This window comes from Brassica napus, chromosome A8 (genome assembly GCF_020379485.1).
Source record: "Brassica napus cultivar Da-Ae chromosome A8, Da-Ae, whole genome shotgun sequence".
NCBI classification, from domain to species: Eukaryota; Viridiplantae; Streptophyta; class Magnoliopsida; order Brassicales; family Brassicaceae; genus Brassica; species Brassica napus.
Genome location: NC_063441.1, coordinates 4,336,132 through 4,354,544, shown reverse-complemented (window position 1 = coordinate 4,354,544; position 18,413 = coordinate 4,336,132). Strand labels below are relative to the sequence as shown.

Genomic DNA, 18,413 nt, shown 5'->3' with positions numbered 1-18,413 from the left:
ACCCCAAACATTTAAGAAATTTGTGCTAGTATTTGATGGGTTAGATTGGTGGTATTTACAGTGGTAGAAGATATAAGTTAAACGATGAATTTATTGTGTATTAATCATGAAAATTTAGTTTAAGATATGCATATATTATGTAGTTATATTTGATTGAGCTTTATGTATAATATTTTCTGATATATACAAAAGAGAATATATTTTTGGATATGTTGTATTAAAGAGTAAATTAAGTTCCTGTTTTGATAAAATATATGTAAAAATATATAGAGGTGTATATAAGAGGTTGGTTATTTGTAGATTAAAAAATATAACCATTAATAGATCTGTTATTAAGACGTTCAACAATCGTATAACTTATTTGGTATGATAGTTTATATATATATATATATATATATATATTCAAAAGAGATTTTATTAAGGGAGGAACCAATTTTAATATAAAAGATCCAGTAAATCTTGAATATTGTTTTTCAAAAGCTGTTTTGGATTTTAGGGTTTTGTAGCATAGGGTTTAAAGTTATACTTCACCATTTTATATGTATGTGAATCACAATTATACCATTATATATATATATTATCTTTTTTTTAACTATTATCTATAAACATGGAATTATATGTTATAATTATATTGTATGATCGATCATGCTGATTAATAGTGATGGTGACACTATGTTTTTAATAAGAATATGCAATATCGTTGATGATTTGTTTTGGGAAATTGCCACAAATAGCACATTCATAGTACCACTTTTCATGTTTACACTAACTACTTTTACCCTCAATTTTAATGAAGGGTAAAAGACAATTATACCCTTAGGGTTAACTAATCTAGACTTAGGGTTTAGAGTTGAGGGATGGGGTAGGGTTTTTGGAATGTGAAATTTAGGATTCTAATAAATATATAAATAAATACTTAAAAAATATATAAAAAGTTTTTAAAAATAGTTTCAAACATAATTTTCGTTTTTCAAAAAGAAATTTGAAAAAAAAATAAAAAAAGTTCGAAAAAAAAATTTCAAAAATTTTTTTATAAAAAGTTCGAATTTGAAAAAGTATAATTCGAAAACATAATTTTTTTTTTTACTTTTTTTAATTTTTTTTTAATTTTTTAATTTTTTAATTTTTAATTTTTTTATTTAAATAATGATTTATTATATATATATAAATAACAACGGCATAAGAGTCTTTTGCCACTTAATGAAGAAGATATTTTTGAAAATGTCTCTTTAGTGGTGGTAAAAATGAAAAGTGGTACCATGAAAGTGGTAAACATGTAATTTTCCCATTTTTTTAGATATTAGTGTAAAAAAATATCATTGTTATTATGTTTTAGGACATGTAATATAAAAACTAATTTCACTAGTACACAATAATACTATAAGAGCCATTAAACCAAACTTTTCAGATGATAAGTATAAGTTATAAAATAGACAACTATTGAATATATCAACTATATTTATATTTAGAATGTGAAAGGCAAAATTAACTGGGAAAATTTCATATTAATAAAAAACTTTAATTACTATTTCCAACTTAATACGCAGATTTTTAGACTAGCCAAAAAATACACAATTTTTTTTTTCATTTAAAACACCAACTAAAGATCATGTAGTTTGGCTCGTTAACACCGTTACCAATACTATTAACACCGTAAAGTAATTGTTAATTTTGTTGTTTAGTGTTAAACCATGGTTAATAAACTAATTATTATCTTAAACGATGTCGATTAGTTTACTCTCTTATTTCTCCCAAATAAAAAACTATAATTTATAAGAAAGAGGACAGTTGATTTTCATTAAAAAATCACATTCTTCTTTCTATCAGAATGTTCGTTGTAAGAGTGTGTGCGTGTTTGTGTTGTCCAAGGCAAGTAATAAGTTGTTTGTGTTGTTGGTTGTGTGTTTGTTGGATTTGTTTCCGAAACAAGTTGTATGTCTATTGCGTCTTTGTGTTGGTCATATGTATTTGTGGGTTTGTCGTGTTATAATAAGATTTTGTTTTTCGATTTTGAAATTCTATATGCACACAAAAACAATAAAATAACTAAAGTTTTAACAAGGTTAATAACTAGAGCTGTGAAACAAAACACAAGCATCCAAAGACATCATAATAACTAGAGTTGTAAAACAAAAGACTAAAATCCAAAGATAAATTTCAAGAGATTTAGCTAAAACCCCACACATTCATTTCTTAGAAGAACTTATAATTCTTGAACTATCTCCATAAACTTTAAATAATTTGTTAGTAATTGGATTTATATAGACTCTATGTCTCATAGAAATGACCTCTCTGCTTGCTTGTCCTTTTCCAAGAGGACGCCCACGTCTACAGACACGACTAGTTGCAAGTGGTCTTCTTGCTGCTTCAGTTGCAGGTGGTCTTGTTGTTTCATCAGTGGAAATCGACAAAGATGGTCTTGTAGATGCCTTGGGGCATGAAGATATAACATTAGGTGTGTTGATGGAAGATTGGAACTGTGTTTTCTTCAATCTCCTTGGTCTTTTTGGATTTGTTTCTTCTTCTTCCAATAATGTTAAATAATTCAGATACAAAACTATTATATTAATATGAAGTGGCAAATCTGATAAGAAGATATCATATAACTCACAGATATATTAAACGGTCTTCCACGTTTACGTTTTGGACTTTGAACCACATGAGCAGCATTCTTACAAGTGTTTCGGTTATGTCCAACCTGTTGGCAATTACCAAATGTCATTGTTCTGCCATTACGAGTCAATCGGTTAGGTCTTGAAGGTGACTCATGTGCTGCCTTAATCATCTTTCTCTTAGGACGTCCGGGCATTTTCCTGAAACCCGTAACTCCAATGGGGTCTTTACGAGCCTTCCTCCAAAAAATTCTCCATCAACTGGTTTTATGTTGTTCATGTAAGTCTCTATCCAAACCTGAATCTTGAAGTAATAATCACATAACTGCATAAAAATGTTAACATTATCAAAAACGATGTAAGCATCATGATATAATAAAATATACAACAACTTACTTAGTTGGATCTTAATTGATGTCATTGATGACCCGAACTGAATGCCAATATGGGATGCCTGTGAGGTCGCACTCCCGACAAATACAAGTTTTTATTTGAAGACTCACCATGAAGCTAAAACCATATAATCTTACTTCATACAAATTATCGCTACTCTTTTACATAGTACAACGGTTACTTGTTTCTTGGTATGTTTCCAAAGTAACAAGTAATTGGAGAAATCCAGTAGACATTGGTTTTCCTTCACACACCTTTGAGAGAAATGCACATCATAGCTTGCCTCCTAATTGTTTCCAACATATTAATCAGAGGCAACTCTCTGAATTTTTTAATTGTCATATTTAAGCTCCCATATAAGTTGTTGCAGACGTTATCATATCGTGCTACACTGGAGAAGAAAGCACGACACCAAGTGCTAGGATCAGATGCTTTTAAGTCATCATGTAATTCTCTATCAAATACACCAACTCATCCATTATTGATTCAAACTATGAAATTGTTCGATTGTAAGCCACCCTCCAGAAGAAAGGTCTATTGTCTTCATTGATGTAAGTCTCTTCCAATTAGCATACACATTCTTAGCACAGTTCCTATAATCTTCGTTTGGGAGAACTGTTGCTAGAGAAATTTCCAGACCCTGAAAACACACAGAAAAAAAAAATTATTGAGACCAATTAAGTTTGATATCCTCTTGCAGACCCTAGAACTCCTCAGTATCAAACAATGAGACCAATCAAGTTTTTTGAAATATCTTAAGCTTGCTTTTACATGCATATAACCAGTACATATTTTTCATATCAAAAAACTACATTGGAAAAAAACAATACATATAACATATTCAAAATTTTATAAGACGACACTATTTGAAATCTGAGGTGACGACATAATTAACATTTATAAGATTATAAAGCTATTCATTGCAATTAATGTAAAATGAAATGTTAACCATATATCATGATTTTTGACGCAGATGAAAAGTAAGACACAACATAGACCAAGAGCAAAGGAAAATATGTTATGAACAACAAGCAACCATATTCATGATTTTCCAAGGGAAAGCTATAAGTGGTGATGTATTAAGGTAGAAGACATACTTTTTGTCTGTATGAAATGAAAGTAAATCCAGTTCATGAACCCAATCCAAGTTCACTTGCAACTTTTTAACAAACCACTCTCATGAATCTTTGTTCTCTCCTCTAGATATAGTCCAAGTAACAGGATAAATCTTATTTTCTGCATCTCTCCCTACATATGCTATTATCTCTCCTTTTAATTCCCACTTCAAGAAAGTATTATCTAGTTCTATCAAAGGATAAAATAATTATTCCAAGTTATTCTAAATGATTCAAAGCACACACAGAACCTATCAAATACTTGCCTTCCATCCTTCTCAACTATTATAATTCTTGTGTTGCATTTGTTGTCAGATCTCTTTAACTCGGTCTCATAATCCCACAACTTTGCAAATTGTTGTTTAAGTGTTTCTAGCACAATAATTAAGGCAATCCTTCTTGCTTTTCTGCACTTATATATCAATACTGAGACATTGTATTGATGCATCAACTCATCTTTGATATATGTAATTCTTATTTTAGGCAATTTTCTAGCTTTTTCTTTGAACAATTTGGTGATAATACCTTATTTCAACATCTGAACTTTTTCTGTTGGAAAATGGCAATGGATGCTTTCGTATACTTTAACCAGCCACTTAAAAATTAGTTTCTCAACAGAACAATATATCCTTCACTTACAGTTTTCATGGGTGCACATATCTGCTTGTTTTTTTGACTCTCATCTATCAAGCTTGACATTAAACTATGCATTCAAGACATACCTTAGCAGCTGATCTCTGAACTCCACCATTATTAAACGTTTGAATTAGTCACGGATATGGAGGCTTATCATAATCTGCACAGCTTCTTTGTGAGGTTGCTTTTTTTCTTCTTATTTCTCTATCTTCTTTGTGAAAATTTGTCCATCCTCAGCTATATCAACCAGAGAATCTGGATATTCATCTCCTCATCTTCACTATTGCTTTCACTTTCTTCATCATGAATAAGGTTTGGTTGTGTACACTCGGTCTGTGCAGCCTGTGAAAACATATTTTGGAATCAAACATCTTGATCAACGCCTTGACCCAAAATATGTTCTTCATTCTCCGATTGATGACCATTTATAGCTTTTTCCTGCTCTTCTCTAATCTCAGTCTCATTTGTTTCTTCTTCATCACTAACTTCTTCTCTAATTTCATCATCACTCTTCTCTTTATCATCACTCTTATTTTCGTCAGCATTCTGACCATAGACAATATACAAATCAGCTTCACCAACACCTTTAGTTTCTTCACACAACTTCTTAATCTCAGCATCGTTGTTTTTGTATATCGACATAGCTGTAGATATATCTTTGTTGGCTACTTTATACCAAACATGTTTCACGTTACCCTTGATTCCTTTATCTAGTATAAAATCCTCAAAAATTGACTATGTAATAAGATCCGGGTCGACGACCAAATCTCTAACATAAATTCCGCCGAGTATGAGAACTTCTCTCTTTTGTATGACACTGAACCGGCATAACCAATGTGCATCTTTAAAACACCATCGATGTTACTGTAAACACAAAAAACAACAAGATTATGAGTGATTCACAAAACCAAATAATTCGATGATTCACAGAACCAAACAACGACAATCACGATGGATTTCTTAAGTCGTTCTTCTCAAAGATACACTCTTAAGGCGAACATTCCGACATAAAGAAGAAGGTGTTTTTTTAATGAAAATCAATTGCTATCTTTCTTATAAATTAGGGTTTTTTATTTGAGGTAACTAGGAGAGTAAACTAATCGACATTGTTTAAGATAAATGTTAGTTTATTAACCATGGTTTAACAGTAAACGATCATATTAACTACTTTATGATGTTAACAGTATCGGTAATGGTGTTAACGAGCCAAACTAAAATCGCTACACGGGTTTTAGATGAAAAAAAAATTGTGTATTTTCTCGGTCAGACTAAAACCATGTGTATTAATATGGAAATTTCCCAAATTAATTTTAGTATGTATACGTAAACAAGTCCGGTTAAAAATATCAGATGTTGCAATATGTATGTATAGTTTTTTTAATCGATAATAGTTAATATTGTAAGACATACATATAGAAAGTGACACTTGTAATATCTTAAATTAGATCAATGGTGAATTGTAGAAGCTCCCTTGGTCCAGTGGTTTGATCAAGGGTTCATTAATGCTTCTACACCAGGAAGTTTGAGTTTCAATTTCCGGAAAATGCGGAATTATGTGAATTAAGGGAGCAAAATGCTTAGAAGAGATCTGCAGCATGGCGCAAAGAGTACTGTCAAGCGTGGATCCCATAATGTAGTCAGGCGTGAATCCTCATACGGCAGATAGAATTGTCGGCTGTAGAATCGTCTGTAATATTTTTCATAATTGTAATAGCATAATTATCCAACATTTAAAAAAAAAAAATCAATGGTGAATCCCAAAAGTGGATCCAATTTAACAATATTGATAAACGTATTAAACATTTTATGATTATTCAGTACATTTTGTTTACTTTCACTGTTATTCTTCAGGTTCGATTAAAAATTACCATGCCAAATTAAGTGAAAAACAATTCTCTAAAATCAGAAAAATTGAATTCCATGTCCGAATAGGTTTAAGCAGTTGTGCGATTTTTACGCATTATTTAACCCAACATTATGAAATTTCCTCTAAAGAGGCCTCTCTCATTGACTGTGACAGTGTGTTAGAGAAGTGGGGTGCCATAATTTTCAGTAACCAGAAACTCTCTTTTATTTTCATCACCCTGAAATATACACCAATCTAATAATACAAATGTGTATCTAATAGATATGTGCTGTGGGCGGGTATGCCAGTTTTGTTGCCACACTATTAATTAGTTTTGAGATTTGCATTTGAAACCATTCCAAATGATTTTATGACAAAACTGCATAAATAGTTACCCTAAACCTTTAAGGTAACCAACTCGCATAAAAATAAAGGGAGAGAAGTGGCAGCAGCAGCTACAAACGTCAAAGCAGGTGCAAACCAGACCAACCCGTGGACTAAAGTCAGCTTTGACGGTTGTAGCAACGCTCTACGTTCCATGGCTATTAAAAGGTGAGGCTCCTCCTCCTTTAGCTGGATCCTTTTGCAATAACACATCATGATTGATCGAAGCCAATTGTGACAAATTCTGCAACATAATATTAACATTATCTTATAGTTTGATAATAATATAAACCTCAACGTTACTTATTTCTCCCAAGACTACCCAACAACGTCAAGTAATGTAAATTGAGAATCGTACTTGGCTTTTAGCGTGGAAGCAGAGATTTTACCTTGAAAGAAAAGTTTATGAACGAGAGATAGTAAGGTGGAGAATCAAAGTCGGCCAGGTTGGTGCATTCATCCAACTAAAGAAAGGGACGAAACCAGGATATGCTTTAGATCCGATGTTTGCAAGTGAAAGTACTTGAGAGAGAAAAGGATGCGAGTTTTCTTAGATGTTTTTACCTCGTCTCCTGAGTTTGGATATGATTCATTGTCGTTGTCAGTACCAGAATCACTACAACTCTTTTCACCAAACCGTGATACAAAATAGCTAGTGTCATGTATACTCTCAGGCTGTGGTACAAAGGCAGCCTGCCAAAAAGCAAGAACAAGGAAACAACTCGATCATTTATAAGACTTCTGTTTTCCCCAGCTCTTCACCAGGCGACTAACAATAATTTGTCTATCAAATCTGCCTTGATAGAAAAACAGGTGCGTAGTCATGTTCTTACCTTTTGCATAGCAAGATTTTCCCAGTCAACACCTCGAAAGAAGGGATGTGATTTAACCTGGAAATGAGACCAGAAATGTTACGTATCCTTCTGCTGTAGCATGCATTTAGAAACCAGTTGTTTCTCTGTTCTGCGGCGTTAGTAAAAAAAAAGTAAAGGGAAAGTAGTTGAGTACCTCTGCAGCCCCATTCGCCCCCAGTCGTTTTTCCGGCTCATGAACAAGAAACCTATTATCGAAAGAAAATGAATCTATATGAAAAGTGGAGCAACTAGTAAAATATACAGCATAAAGTCAGCTGGTGTTGTGCGGAACCAAAATACCTGTTAATCAGATCCTGAGCTTCATAAGACATTTGACCAGGCACATCAGGCCAGGGCATTTTCCCGTTGAGGATGTTGTCAAATATGATCTGCGCAGCATAATTAGAAAAGTTGAGCCTGATAAAATGTTTGTAGAACTCATCTCATTCTAACTGATAACAAATGAATTATTCAGAGAATTCTTTGCTTAGACGGAAATAAATAGCTACTAGTTATGGTTCAATCAGATATATGCATATGGAATCCTCAGAGATATAATCATACTACAGTGAACATATGATTATGATACTACTAAGCTTTCATAACTTTAAAACTTGCTGGCAGCTCCAGAACTACACTCTAGTCAGTAAGTTTAAAATGTTGTAGGCACCTCAGGACGGGCGGCTGTAAAAGGTGGAATTCCAGTTATCAGTTCAAACAAGATGATTCCCACAGACCACCAATCCGCAGCATAACCTGCACACACATCAAGAAGGTAAATATAATTTTCTTCGCGCTTTATAAGAACCTACGTTTAAGGTAGTATGCAAACCATGTTCTGTTCCGAGAAGAATCTCCGGCGCCAAGTAGTCAGGTGTCCCAACAGCTGAATGTCGAATTCTCTCTTCTTCTTTGCTCTTCTGAAAATGACGAGAACTTTTTCTTGGAGATGCCTCTGACTCAGGGCCAGATAAATCAATTGTGTTGTTTATAAGACCGATTTTTGACAGCCCAAAGTCTGTCAGCTGGTGACAAAGATTATAATAAGTTGGATGGTTAAACAGCAGAATGTAATATCAACAATCGCAACGGAAAACAATATTAGCATATGGTTATTTTCCTATATATGTAAGAACACAATAGAAATCTCATTTTATCAAGGAAAAACATTTGACCACTCTACTGCAAGAAATAGGTATGTAAGAGGTTAGATAACAGACCTTGATGTGCCCATCATGAGCTATTAAAAGGTTATCAGGCTTAATATCTCGGTGCACAATATTTAGAGAATGGAGGTATTCCAATGCAAGAACCTGAAATAAATGATAACCGTTTCTTTAAGAATCCCACAAACCATCCCCATATGAAGCCTTCGACAAACCAGTTCCGCGATGTAAATACGAGCAATGTCATCGTCAAGACAGCCAACTTTCTGGAGCAGAGAGTATAGATCACCACCATTAAGATATTCCATTACCAAGTAGAGGTTATCACTGCAGGTGAATGAATAAAAAAATCGAACCTGCATCAACAAGATAAGGTGTTCAACCTTTGGAAATAGTATTATGGGTTGGACAGTAGCAAAGAAGTGAAATGTTTACCACAAAAGGGTATCTGACAGTTATTAGTATATTTCGCTCTTCCAATATCCGTTCGAAGTCGTTTTTCCTTATCATATCCAGCTTCTTGAGTACCTGGTATATGAGCAACATAAGATTAGCACATGGAGAAGCTGACAACAAAGCAAAAAAAAAAAAAAAGAAGATAAAATGCAGCTACCTTTATTGCAAAAAAGTCCCCTGTTGTTCTTTTACGTGCAAGAAAGACTTTACCAAAGGCACCTCTGCTTATTGGTTTGATGATCTCAAAGTCATCTATGCTTGTCCTTTCTTTCTGCGCAAAATGCGGAGTAGTCATTGCGGAACCTTGCGATGCATGCTCCGAGACACTTTCACTCTCTTTTACATTGCCCGTTGAACTCTTATCACCAATCAAATCACAGGCATACATATATTTCTCGCTGCAGATAAGATCAGAAATTAATATACTTTATTATATATTTCTCGCTACAGGTAGGACTAGAATTTTATAACAAAGTGAATTTTACCAGAGAAGTTTCTCGATCCTCCCCCCAAAAGTATCTATAACAAGTGCTTTGAGCTTGCTCTGCTTCAAGACAGCTTGTATGTCTTGCATGCAGGCAAGCAAATAGTCACAGGAACCCTCTTTCGAGAGATCTGTGCTTGCTCCACACCGGGCAATATCAGAAAGGTCCATCATCTGCAAGATGGGAAAAAATATAAGCAGTTATGAATTAAGATTATTTTATACTAAAATCAGTGAAACAGGTAAACACAAATTTGAATCAGAAGAAATTCGAAGCAATGGATTCGCTAAAACCCACAGAGGAGTTAACAGTAGAGGAGAAATTCTCAACCCATTAATGGCATCAGTAGTACCCACAAAATTTTGAGTGTACAGTTTTTGATTAAAGACATTAATGATTTCCAAATTCTGGCAAAACTCATTAGGAAATAAATATATAAGAAAGAGATAGTGGAAACAGAAAACTAACCAATTGAAGATCCTCTTGCTCTGGACTATGCCGCTCTAGCCAATAAGAGTCAAAGTGACTTGTTCTGGGGGTATTTGTTGAAGATACTGAAGTGATGCTACCAGTTGATGATGAAGTGCCATGATGGCAAAATTTAGCCCCTACATGGCTCTTCAAGTTAATAGGAAATGTGTTAGACTCGTCTATGAAGGCAGTGTCCATCTCATGCAGATCCTCAAACATTCCCTCAACACCTTTGTTCCGCCATTCATTTACTTTAGGAGAACAACCTTCAGATGCAACTCCAGATTTCTGCAAGACCGAGTTTTCCAGGCCACCAGCTTGGGGATGAAAGGAATTTGAACTTCGTGAATCAATGATCTGTTCCAGTATCTCTTCAAGTTTCAAAAGGCGCTCATCAACATCCAAACAATTGATTTCACATTTATCTGCGTATGCACATATGTAAGAGTGTGGTTCCAGATGGGAGAGAGTAACTTCTTCCTCGCATATTCTGCAGATTACAGAGTCCCATCCACCTAACTCTTTTCCAGAAGGATCATTTGGCATCTTATCTTGATACTCATTACTTAAACAAGATCTTTGTTCCACCACTTTACTATTAAACTGAGACCCCTGTTTAGAAGCTCCATAACCTTCTCTAGCAGCATTATTGCTTTGATCATCTGGCATCCCAAAGCCTAAAGTTGCCTCTGACTCTAAAGATTCTTTGTCCTGTTTCTTGAACTTTTTTCCTGCGTCATCAACTCTAGAAGTGGAAACCCAATTTGTTTCCAGAGCAGGGATATTTTCCAAACATTCCTTAAATTTCCGGAAGGAATTCTCATCAATGGGCTCAGTCTCCTTCTGAAACATGACAACTCTTGTACAATGAGTCAGTATAAAAAGCAACTGAGAGACAAACCACTTCACAAGTCCTGCTTGGCACTGTTTCATCTTCTTAGTTAGGTCTTGGACAATAGATTCACAAGTAGCACGAAGCTGAGCAGATGTCATCTCTATACAGGTTTGAGCCAACTTAAGTAACTCCTCTGCCGTTTCTCGATCTTCAGGACATGATGGATCCATTTTCTCCATATTCTCTTCCACATCTATGACAAAGTCATCCAGCTTCTTATCCACAATCTCCTTTGCGACATCAAATCTAGAGTGAAGTGAGCCCAAAAGTTCCTGAAAATATCATATCATCTCCAACCTCAATATTTTGTAACACTAAACCAAACAAATCAAAATACAAACCCACTCCCGTAACAAGCATCACCTTGAGGTCGTTGTAGCTGTGTGGACGAGGGTGAGAAGTTTGAACACCACCGCGTGGCCCTAACTCATGTGAAAAGCTCTTTATACCTATTGCTGGCACCTTGCAAGAGGAAAGGTTGGTTTCAGATAGCTTGACCATCCTTTCCTCGTCTTTACGAGAGTTGTTGACTTTAGATTTGGCATCCTGCCACCACCAAAACTAAGGTCAGATAGTTTCAAAAACCCCAACGCCCTCATCACAAACCCAATTCATACCTCACTAGTTGAGCAGCCATAACCTTTGTGAAGGTTCACAGAATACTTTGGTTTGTAAGAAGCAAGCCACCTCGACAACTTCTTTCCCTTATTACGCTCTGAAACATCAAGAAACGCTTATCAATTTTGTTTTTTCTATGAAGCCAAATGATGATCATAGGAGAAATCAAAACCTTGCTTGGAAGTGGTTTTGCCATGTTCACGACGAGGAGCGATACTTTTCGGCTTACGGTTATAAAAAGGAGGAGGAGGCTTTGGAGCGGTGAGGGCGGATTCATCGGGTTTGGGAGCTAACCGAGTCTTGATCCGGTTCAAACCGGAAGGAATCGAGACTTCAGAGGAAAGGCCTCGATCCTTACGATTCTCTGCCGCCATAACAGGGAGGGTGGTTACGAAAACCCTAATTGAAGACCTCTCAGGCTATATATGGTGGCTTCTCCCGGGAAACGAGGGCGGCGATGAGAGAATATCAGAAAGATTCATGGTTTTGGTAAGCTTCTTCTTATTAGAGTGCAATGGTGTTGTTTGGTTGGTTCTAGGATCAACGACCTCGCGGTTGTAATATCTCTTTCCATATAATTATTTCTTAATGTGTGACCTTTTCAAATTTCAAAACAATTAATTAATTATATCTTATATATTAAAATATAAGTTACAATTTTGATTCATGTGTGATTTAATAGACATATTTCTAAAAAGTTATGTTACATTTAATATTTAATCTTATCATTTAAATTTTAAACCAACCAAACAATAGATGATCTATTGAATTCAGAGTATTATAGAGTAATTGGCGTAGATGCACCTAGAAACCCATGTAATTTGCCATATAATCTTGTTTCTTTTTAATATTTTTAGTGACTATAATATAATTATCTCTATATCTCTCTATTCTCCCTTTTATGTGTTCTAATCTCTTTATCTCTCGTACAAATTCTTCAAATCATCTTCTAATTCAACACAAATCTTTATTTTTTTATTCTGATTCTTTTGACACCCATAATGCTAATCTTATTATCTCATCCCAATTCCAATGTTTCCAATTTCGAATCATAATCAACTTTTAGATAATATATATGTTAGTAGGTATTTTATTACTTACCTGCTATTATTTAGATTTTAATTGATTCTTAATCGATACATGAAGTGTTAGCTGTTACAAATAGATTTGGAGCTATTTAATAGATAACTAATTAATTGTTAATAGTTTCATTAACTGATATATGATTTGTCAGTCGATACATTTGTTTGATACGTAGATTGTTAGATGATACTAAAATTATTAGCGGATATGTTAGTTGGTATGTAGATTGTTACCTGCTATGTAAATATTTAGCTGATAGATCTAGAGTTACTTGTTTTCGACAAAGCATAAGGGCATTTTCATCTGCACAGTATCAAAAAGTTACTCCTTTTTTAGTTATCCATAATTAAGGGCATTCAGAAAATTTGGACCTTAATTGGGTATATTCCACACATTGACTCTTGAATTTATCGATAGTATAAATTATATAAATATAATTTAATATTGTAATACTATACATCTATATGCTAAATATTTAAATATTTGTCGATGTTAACTTTTAAAATTATAAAGATTTTTTTTTAAATAACAAAAATCATATTATCAAACAATGATTAATATTTATTACCTTAAACCAATGAAAACAAATTTTAAACTATATAGTTTATTTTTAAAATTAAATAAAAACTAAATGTTTAATTATTTACTCGATAATATAAATCTATGAAGCGAAAACTTTAATTTTTTTAAAAACTTTCTAAATTTGTGAAATATTACAATATGACAATATAACAATATTACAATATTTTACAAATCTTTATATATATATTTATGATTTTAATAATGAAATAACAATCCAAAAATATATATATAGAAGAAGATACAAATACATGTGAAAATTTGAAACAATCTATTCAATGAAAAATATACCGTAATTTTTTTTTAATTGCTAGACACATATATATTATAATATATACCAATTTTGAATTGAAAACAAAATGTTTATATAAAAATAAATGAAAACAAAAACCCGCATGGTTGCACGGATCGAGATCTAGTATAAAATTAAAGTAAGTATTAAAATTTTCAATTATCACAAAAAATAGATAGTGTAATTTAATAGATAGCTGGATATTTTATTCGTTAAATATGATTCGATTCGATCCAAAAATTCTGGATATCCGTAAATATTCGAAACAAAGCAAATACTCAAAATCAATATCCGCTAAAATCGAAGCAAATCAAAAATATTAAAATTTTGGGAAGCGGATATCCGCTCCGATCCGGCGATATATAAATACATGTATATCTTGATTACATTTACAGTTTTAAATGTATAAATTTATATATTTATTATTCTAACATATGATTTGATAAATTATGTTCACATTATTACTTATACTAAAGTATTACATAAAAAAAGAGAAAAAACTTATGACAAATATACTTTTTCTTAAGTTTAGTTTTATTATAATTGTTAACTTAAGTTTAAAATTTACAAAATATGTAGTTTCACAATTTCTTTAAATTTTTATTTTATATATCATGCAAAAAAAATTTCTAAATAAAAATTGTATTAAACTTTCAAGATTATTTGTATTAATAAAAATGGATGAGATATCCGTAAGTATTCGTAAATATCCGTAAATATCTATTTATTTTTCGAATATCCATTTTCCGGATATCCGTATTTTTCTAAAACAAAGCAGATAAAAAATTAGATATTTATGGCATACGACGCAAATCACAAATACTTCTAAAAATCCAGATATCCGATCTGTGCCCAACCATAATTATATTGTTGTCACTAAAACAGAAGTCACAAATTTGATTCATGTGTGATATTTTTTTAAAAAATGGATCTAATGAACTTATTCATAGAAAATCATGTTACATTTAATATCTGATCTTATCACTTAAATTTTCGGCCAACCAGAAATTTTTATTGGGCTATCAATAATTGAATTTAAACAATAGATGATCCATTGGATTTATAGATAGTATAAATTAAATAGATATAAATTAATGTTTTAATACTATACCTCTCTATACTAAATATTTAAATATTTGTTGATGTTAACTTTTAAAATTATAAAGATTTTTTTTTAAACAACAAAAATCATATTGTCTAACAATGATTAATATTTACTACCTTAAACCAATGAAAACAAATTTTAAACTATATAATTTATTTTTAAAATTAAACAAAAACTAAATGTTTAATTATTTACTCGATAATATAAATCTACAAAGTGAAAAGTTTAATTTTTAAACAAATTTCTAAATTTGTGAAATGTTACAATATGACAATATACCAATATTTTACTAATCTTTATATATAGAGATATGATTTTAATAATGAAATAATAATCCAAAAATATATATATAGAAGAAGATACAAATACATGTGAAAGTTTGAAACAATCTATTCAATGAAAAAATATACCGTAAAATTATTACGTTTTAAAAATTGATAGACACACATATATTATAGTATATACCAATTTAGAATTCAAAACAAAATGTTTATATAAAAATAAATGAAAACAAAAACCCGCGCGGTTGCGCGGATCGAGATCTAGTTGTATACTAAAGTACAAATCACTTGCCCAATGAAGATCTTGTAGCCCCCTATTCTAGTGGTTTGACTAAGGGTTCATTAATGCTTATACACCAAGAGATATGGGTTCCAAACCCCAGAAAATGCAAATTATGCAAATTATGGAGAAAATGGTTACAAAAGGTCTTCAGCATGGTGCATGGCGTATCATCGAACATGGATATCATAGGGCGGCTCGGGATGATGCAGTTAGACGTGCATTCCCATATGATGGTAGAATTGTCGGCTGTAGAATTGTCTGTGTAATATTTCTCATCGTTGTAATAGCATAATTAATCAGACGTTAAAAAAATGAAGATCTTGTGAAAATCTTTTAAAACAGATTTGTTAGAATTTTAAAATAAATATATTTATATTTAAAATGAAAAGATATCAAAAGATATTATGATTAAAATATTTTAAAGATCTTATCTATTATTAGTCTTAATAAAATACATTTAATAAGATTTTTAAGTGATGGTTCAAATTAAAATATCACACATGAAAAAAGTCATGACTTCTGTTTTAATATTATAAGATATCAAAATTATATTTTTAAGATGCAAAATAACATTTTTTTTCATTGTCAAATACCCAAATACTATATTTAGTGTATCTATATATAACCAATACCCGTGGGAGATATCTAGAGATGTCAAACAGGTTTACCCATCCTGTTTCATCCTGTACCGCGGCGAGTTAGTTGTCGAGCGGGTCACAGCGGGCCTGTTCCGCGCGGACTGCGGTCTTCAAATTGTCGGTTCAAATCCGTACCGCAGAATATATAGGTTCGTGGGCCGTCCCGCGGGACGCCTACTTATCAAACCGCCTACTACAGCTTCTTTCATGAATGTTCAAGTAAAATAATTGTGTAAGAGAGTTGAAGAGAGCTCATTAAGCTTCACTAAAACTTTATCAAAATCAATGCCACAAATCTCCGTTTGTCCTTGCGTTCTTGAGTTAAAAGCCTGCTTTTGTTATCAGCATAAGCTTTTGTCAAGTTTGAATCTGATTGAGTTGTTGTCTTTGTAATAACTTGGCTCAAGTGTTGTATGTTTTTATCAAACTATTTCTTTTTTTAATTATTTGGATTGCTAAAAAATTTGTGAATCACTTTGCCAAATTATACAAGTGACATGATATACAACTACCTTTTCTCCTAAATAACACCATTGTAACCAAATTTAATTTAAGAAAAACACCACTTCGCATTACTGAAAACAAAACTAATTAACTTAAACAAAAAATATCACATTGTAATAAACAATTCATAGCTGTGTGTAATAAAAAGAGAAAACAAAATCAAAACACCACCAGAGCTCAAATCGTCCTCGCTGGAGCCGGAGTTGTCATCGCCGGAGCTCGAATCGTCATCAATCGGAGCTCGAATCATCATCGTCGGAACTCCTTATATTTGCTGGGAGAAAAGTCACAAGAATCGCTTTCTTCTCACTCTCTTTGTCGTTTTTTTTCAGATAAAATAAGAAATGAAAAAAAAAATACGGGTCCATGTAATCCCGCATGATCCGTTTCGGTCCATCTCGCAAAAGGTCCAGTCCCACAAAGACCCGTCCCGCGAGGCCCGCAAATTTAAGGACTTAAAAAACCTCGTCCCAATACCATTCCGCGACAGACCTTTACGGACCAGGTCTGCGGTCCAGATCCATGATTACCATCTCTAGAGCTATCACTAGTCCTTCTATAAAGTACAATATACTTTTACCATATGTTATGTCCATCATGGATAACATCCTATTCTTCCCAAACTATTTTTTTTTATTAATCTGAGATATTTCAGGTCCATAGAGAAGTCCAGACTAATCCCCAAAAGTAAATACAGTCCACTGATAATTTTTTTTTCTGGGTATTCAAATTTCCTAAAACATGGATCTATATTCTTGTTAAGTGACCAGGATAATTGTGACTTCGTTTTGCGTAGCAGGTGGTTCGAAACTAAAACGTGTTAGCGTTCTAACCCCGCCTTCTTACCACCCGACCAAAATCACCCGGTCTTCCCAAACTACTTGAAGCGGCTCTTTTTGTAAAAATGATCAAGATTTTACCCATTTTGGTCATTATAATGTTTTTAATAAATAAATATCAGAGTGGGTAAAGATTATCGAACTTATGTAATTTGCCAGGAAAAAATATTTTTTAGAAAGGGCTGAGAAAAAACATTTTGATGATGACAAAATATATAAGAAGCGAAAATATAACCATTTCGATGTAAAAAGTAAAAAAAAAAACACGAAACTATACTCAGAATTTTCTATGTAATGTAAATAAGTTACAATAATGATCAAAATATTAAGATTTTAATGAGCAAATTCCAAAAAAAAAAACTCAATAAAAGAACACTACAAGAGTTTAGAAATAAGTAGTCACAAACGATTTCAACTCAATATAATTCCACTGTATAAATTCAAAATGAATAAGTAAATAACACTTCTGCTAACATTAGTACCAAGAAAATAATAATAACACTTCTGCCAAATTTCTATTCAATCAAAAAGATCACACAGCCAAATTTTCCAAACACTCAAAACAGCATATGTTTTACACTGAATCATATTCATTTTCCAAAATCTAAACATGAATGACCAAGTATATAATAGGGTGATTAAGAGAATCACGTCATATATTATAAATTGGCTATCTTGAAAAGTAGTTTGGGTCCTCGTTTTGTTATCTTTTCTTTTGCAATAACTCTAATTTAGACCGATATTTGCAACCTTTCCTACAAGATAAGTCTCGTTTTATATGTTTGCAGAAAAAGTCATCTTACCATAATTCTTTATATTATAAACTAGTGGTATTCCGGCGCGTAGTATGTTTTATTTTTACCTGAATTTACAATTCT

General features: G+C 32.6%; 1 protein-coding gene across 3 annotated transcripts; it reads right to left on the bottom strand.

Annotated features, from left to right (window-relative positions):
• Positions 1-6,809: 6,809 nt before the first annotated feature.
• LOC106369804 (probable serine/threonine protein kinase IRE4) lies at positions 6,810-12,487 on the bottom strand. Of its 3 annotated transcripts, none has more exons than XM_022689786.2 (17): positions 12,104-12,486; positions 11,931-12,028; positions 11,677-11,874; positions 10,416-11,585; positions 9,948-10,120; positions 9,620-9,860; positions 9,442-9,534; positions 9,222-9,362; positions 9,061-9,153; positions 8,673-8,865; positions 8,511-8,596; positions 8,141-8,229; positions 7,995-8,046; positions 7,820-7,876; positions 7,551-7,679; positions 7,376-7,450; positions 6,810-7,230 (listed from the first exon to the last, which is right to left on the bottom strand). In XM_022689786.2, the coding sequence occupies exons 1-17, from the start codon at positions 12,303-12,305 to the stop codon at positions 7,132-7,134; spliced, it is 3,189 nt and encodes a 1,062-aa protein (XP_022545507.2). In that variant the 5' UTR covers positions 12,306-12,486; the 3' UTR covers positions 6,810-7,131. The 3 variants fall into 3 exon arrangements, 2 of the variants coding, with proteins under 2 accessions (XP_022545507.2, XP_022545508.2); XM_022689787.2 differs by having other exon boundaries at positions 11,677-11,859; positions 12,104-12,485; XR_007315348.1 differs by lacking the exons at positions 6,810-7,230; positions 7,376-7,450; positions 7,551-7,679 and having other exon boundaries at positions 7,995-8,068; positions 12,104-12,487.
• Positions 12,488-18,413: the final 5,926 nt, after the last annotated feature.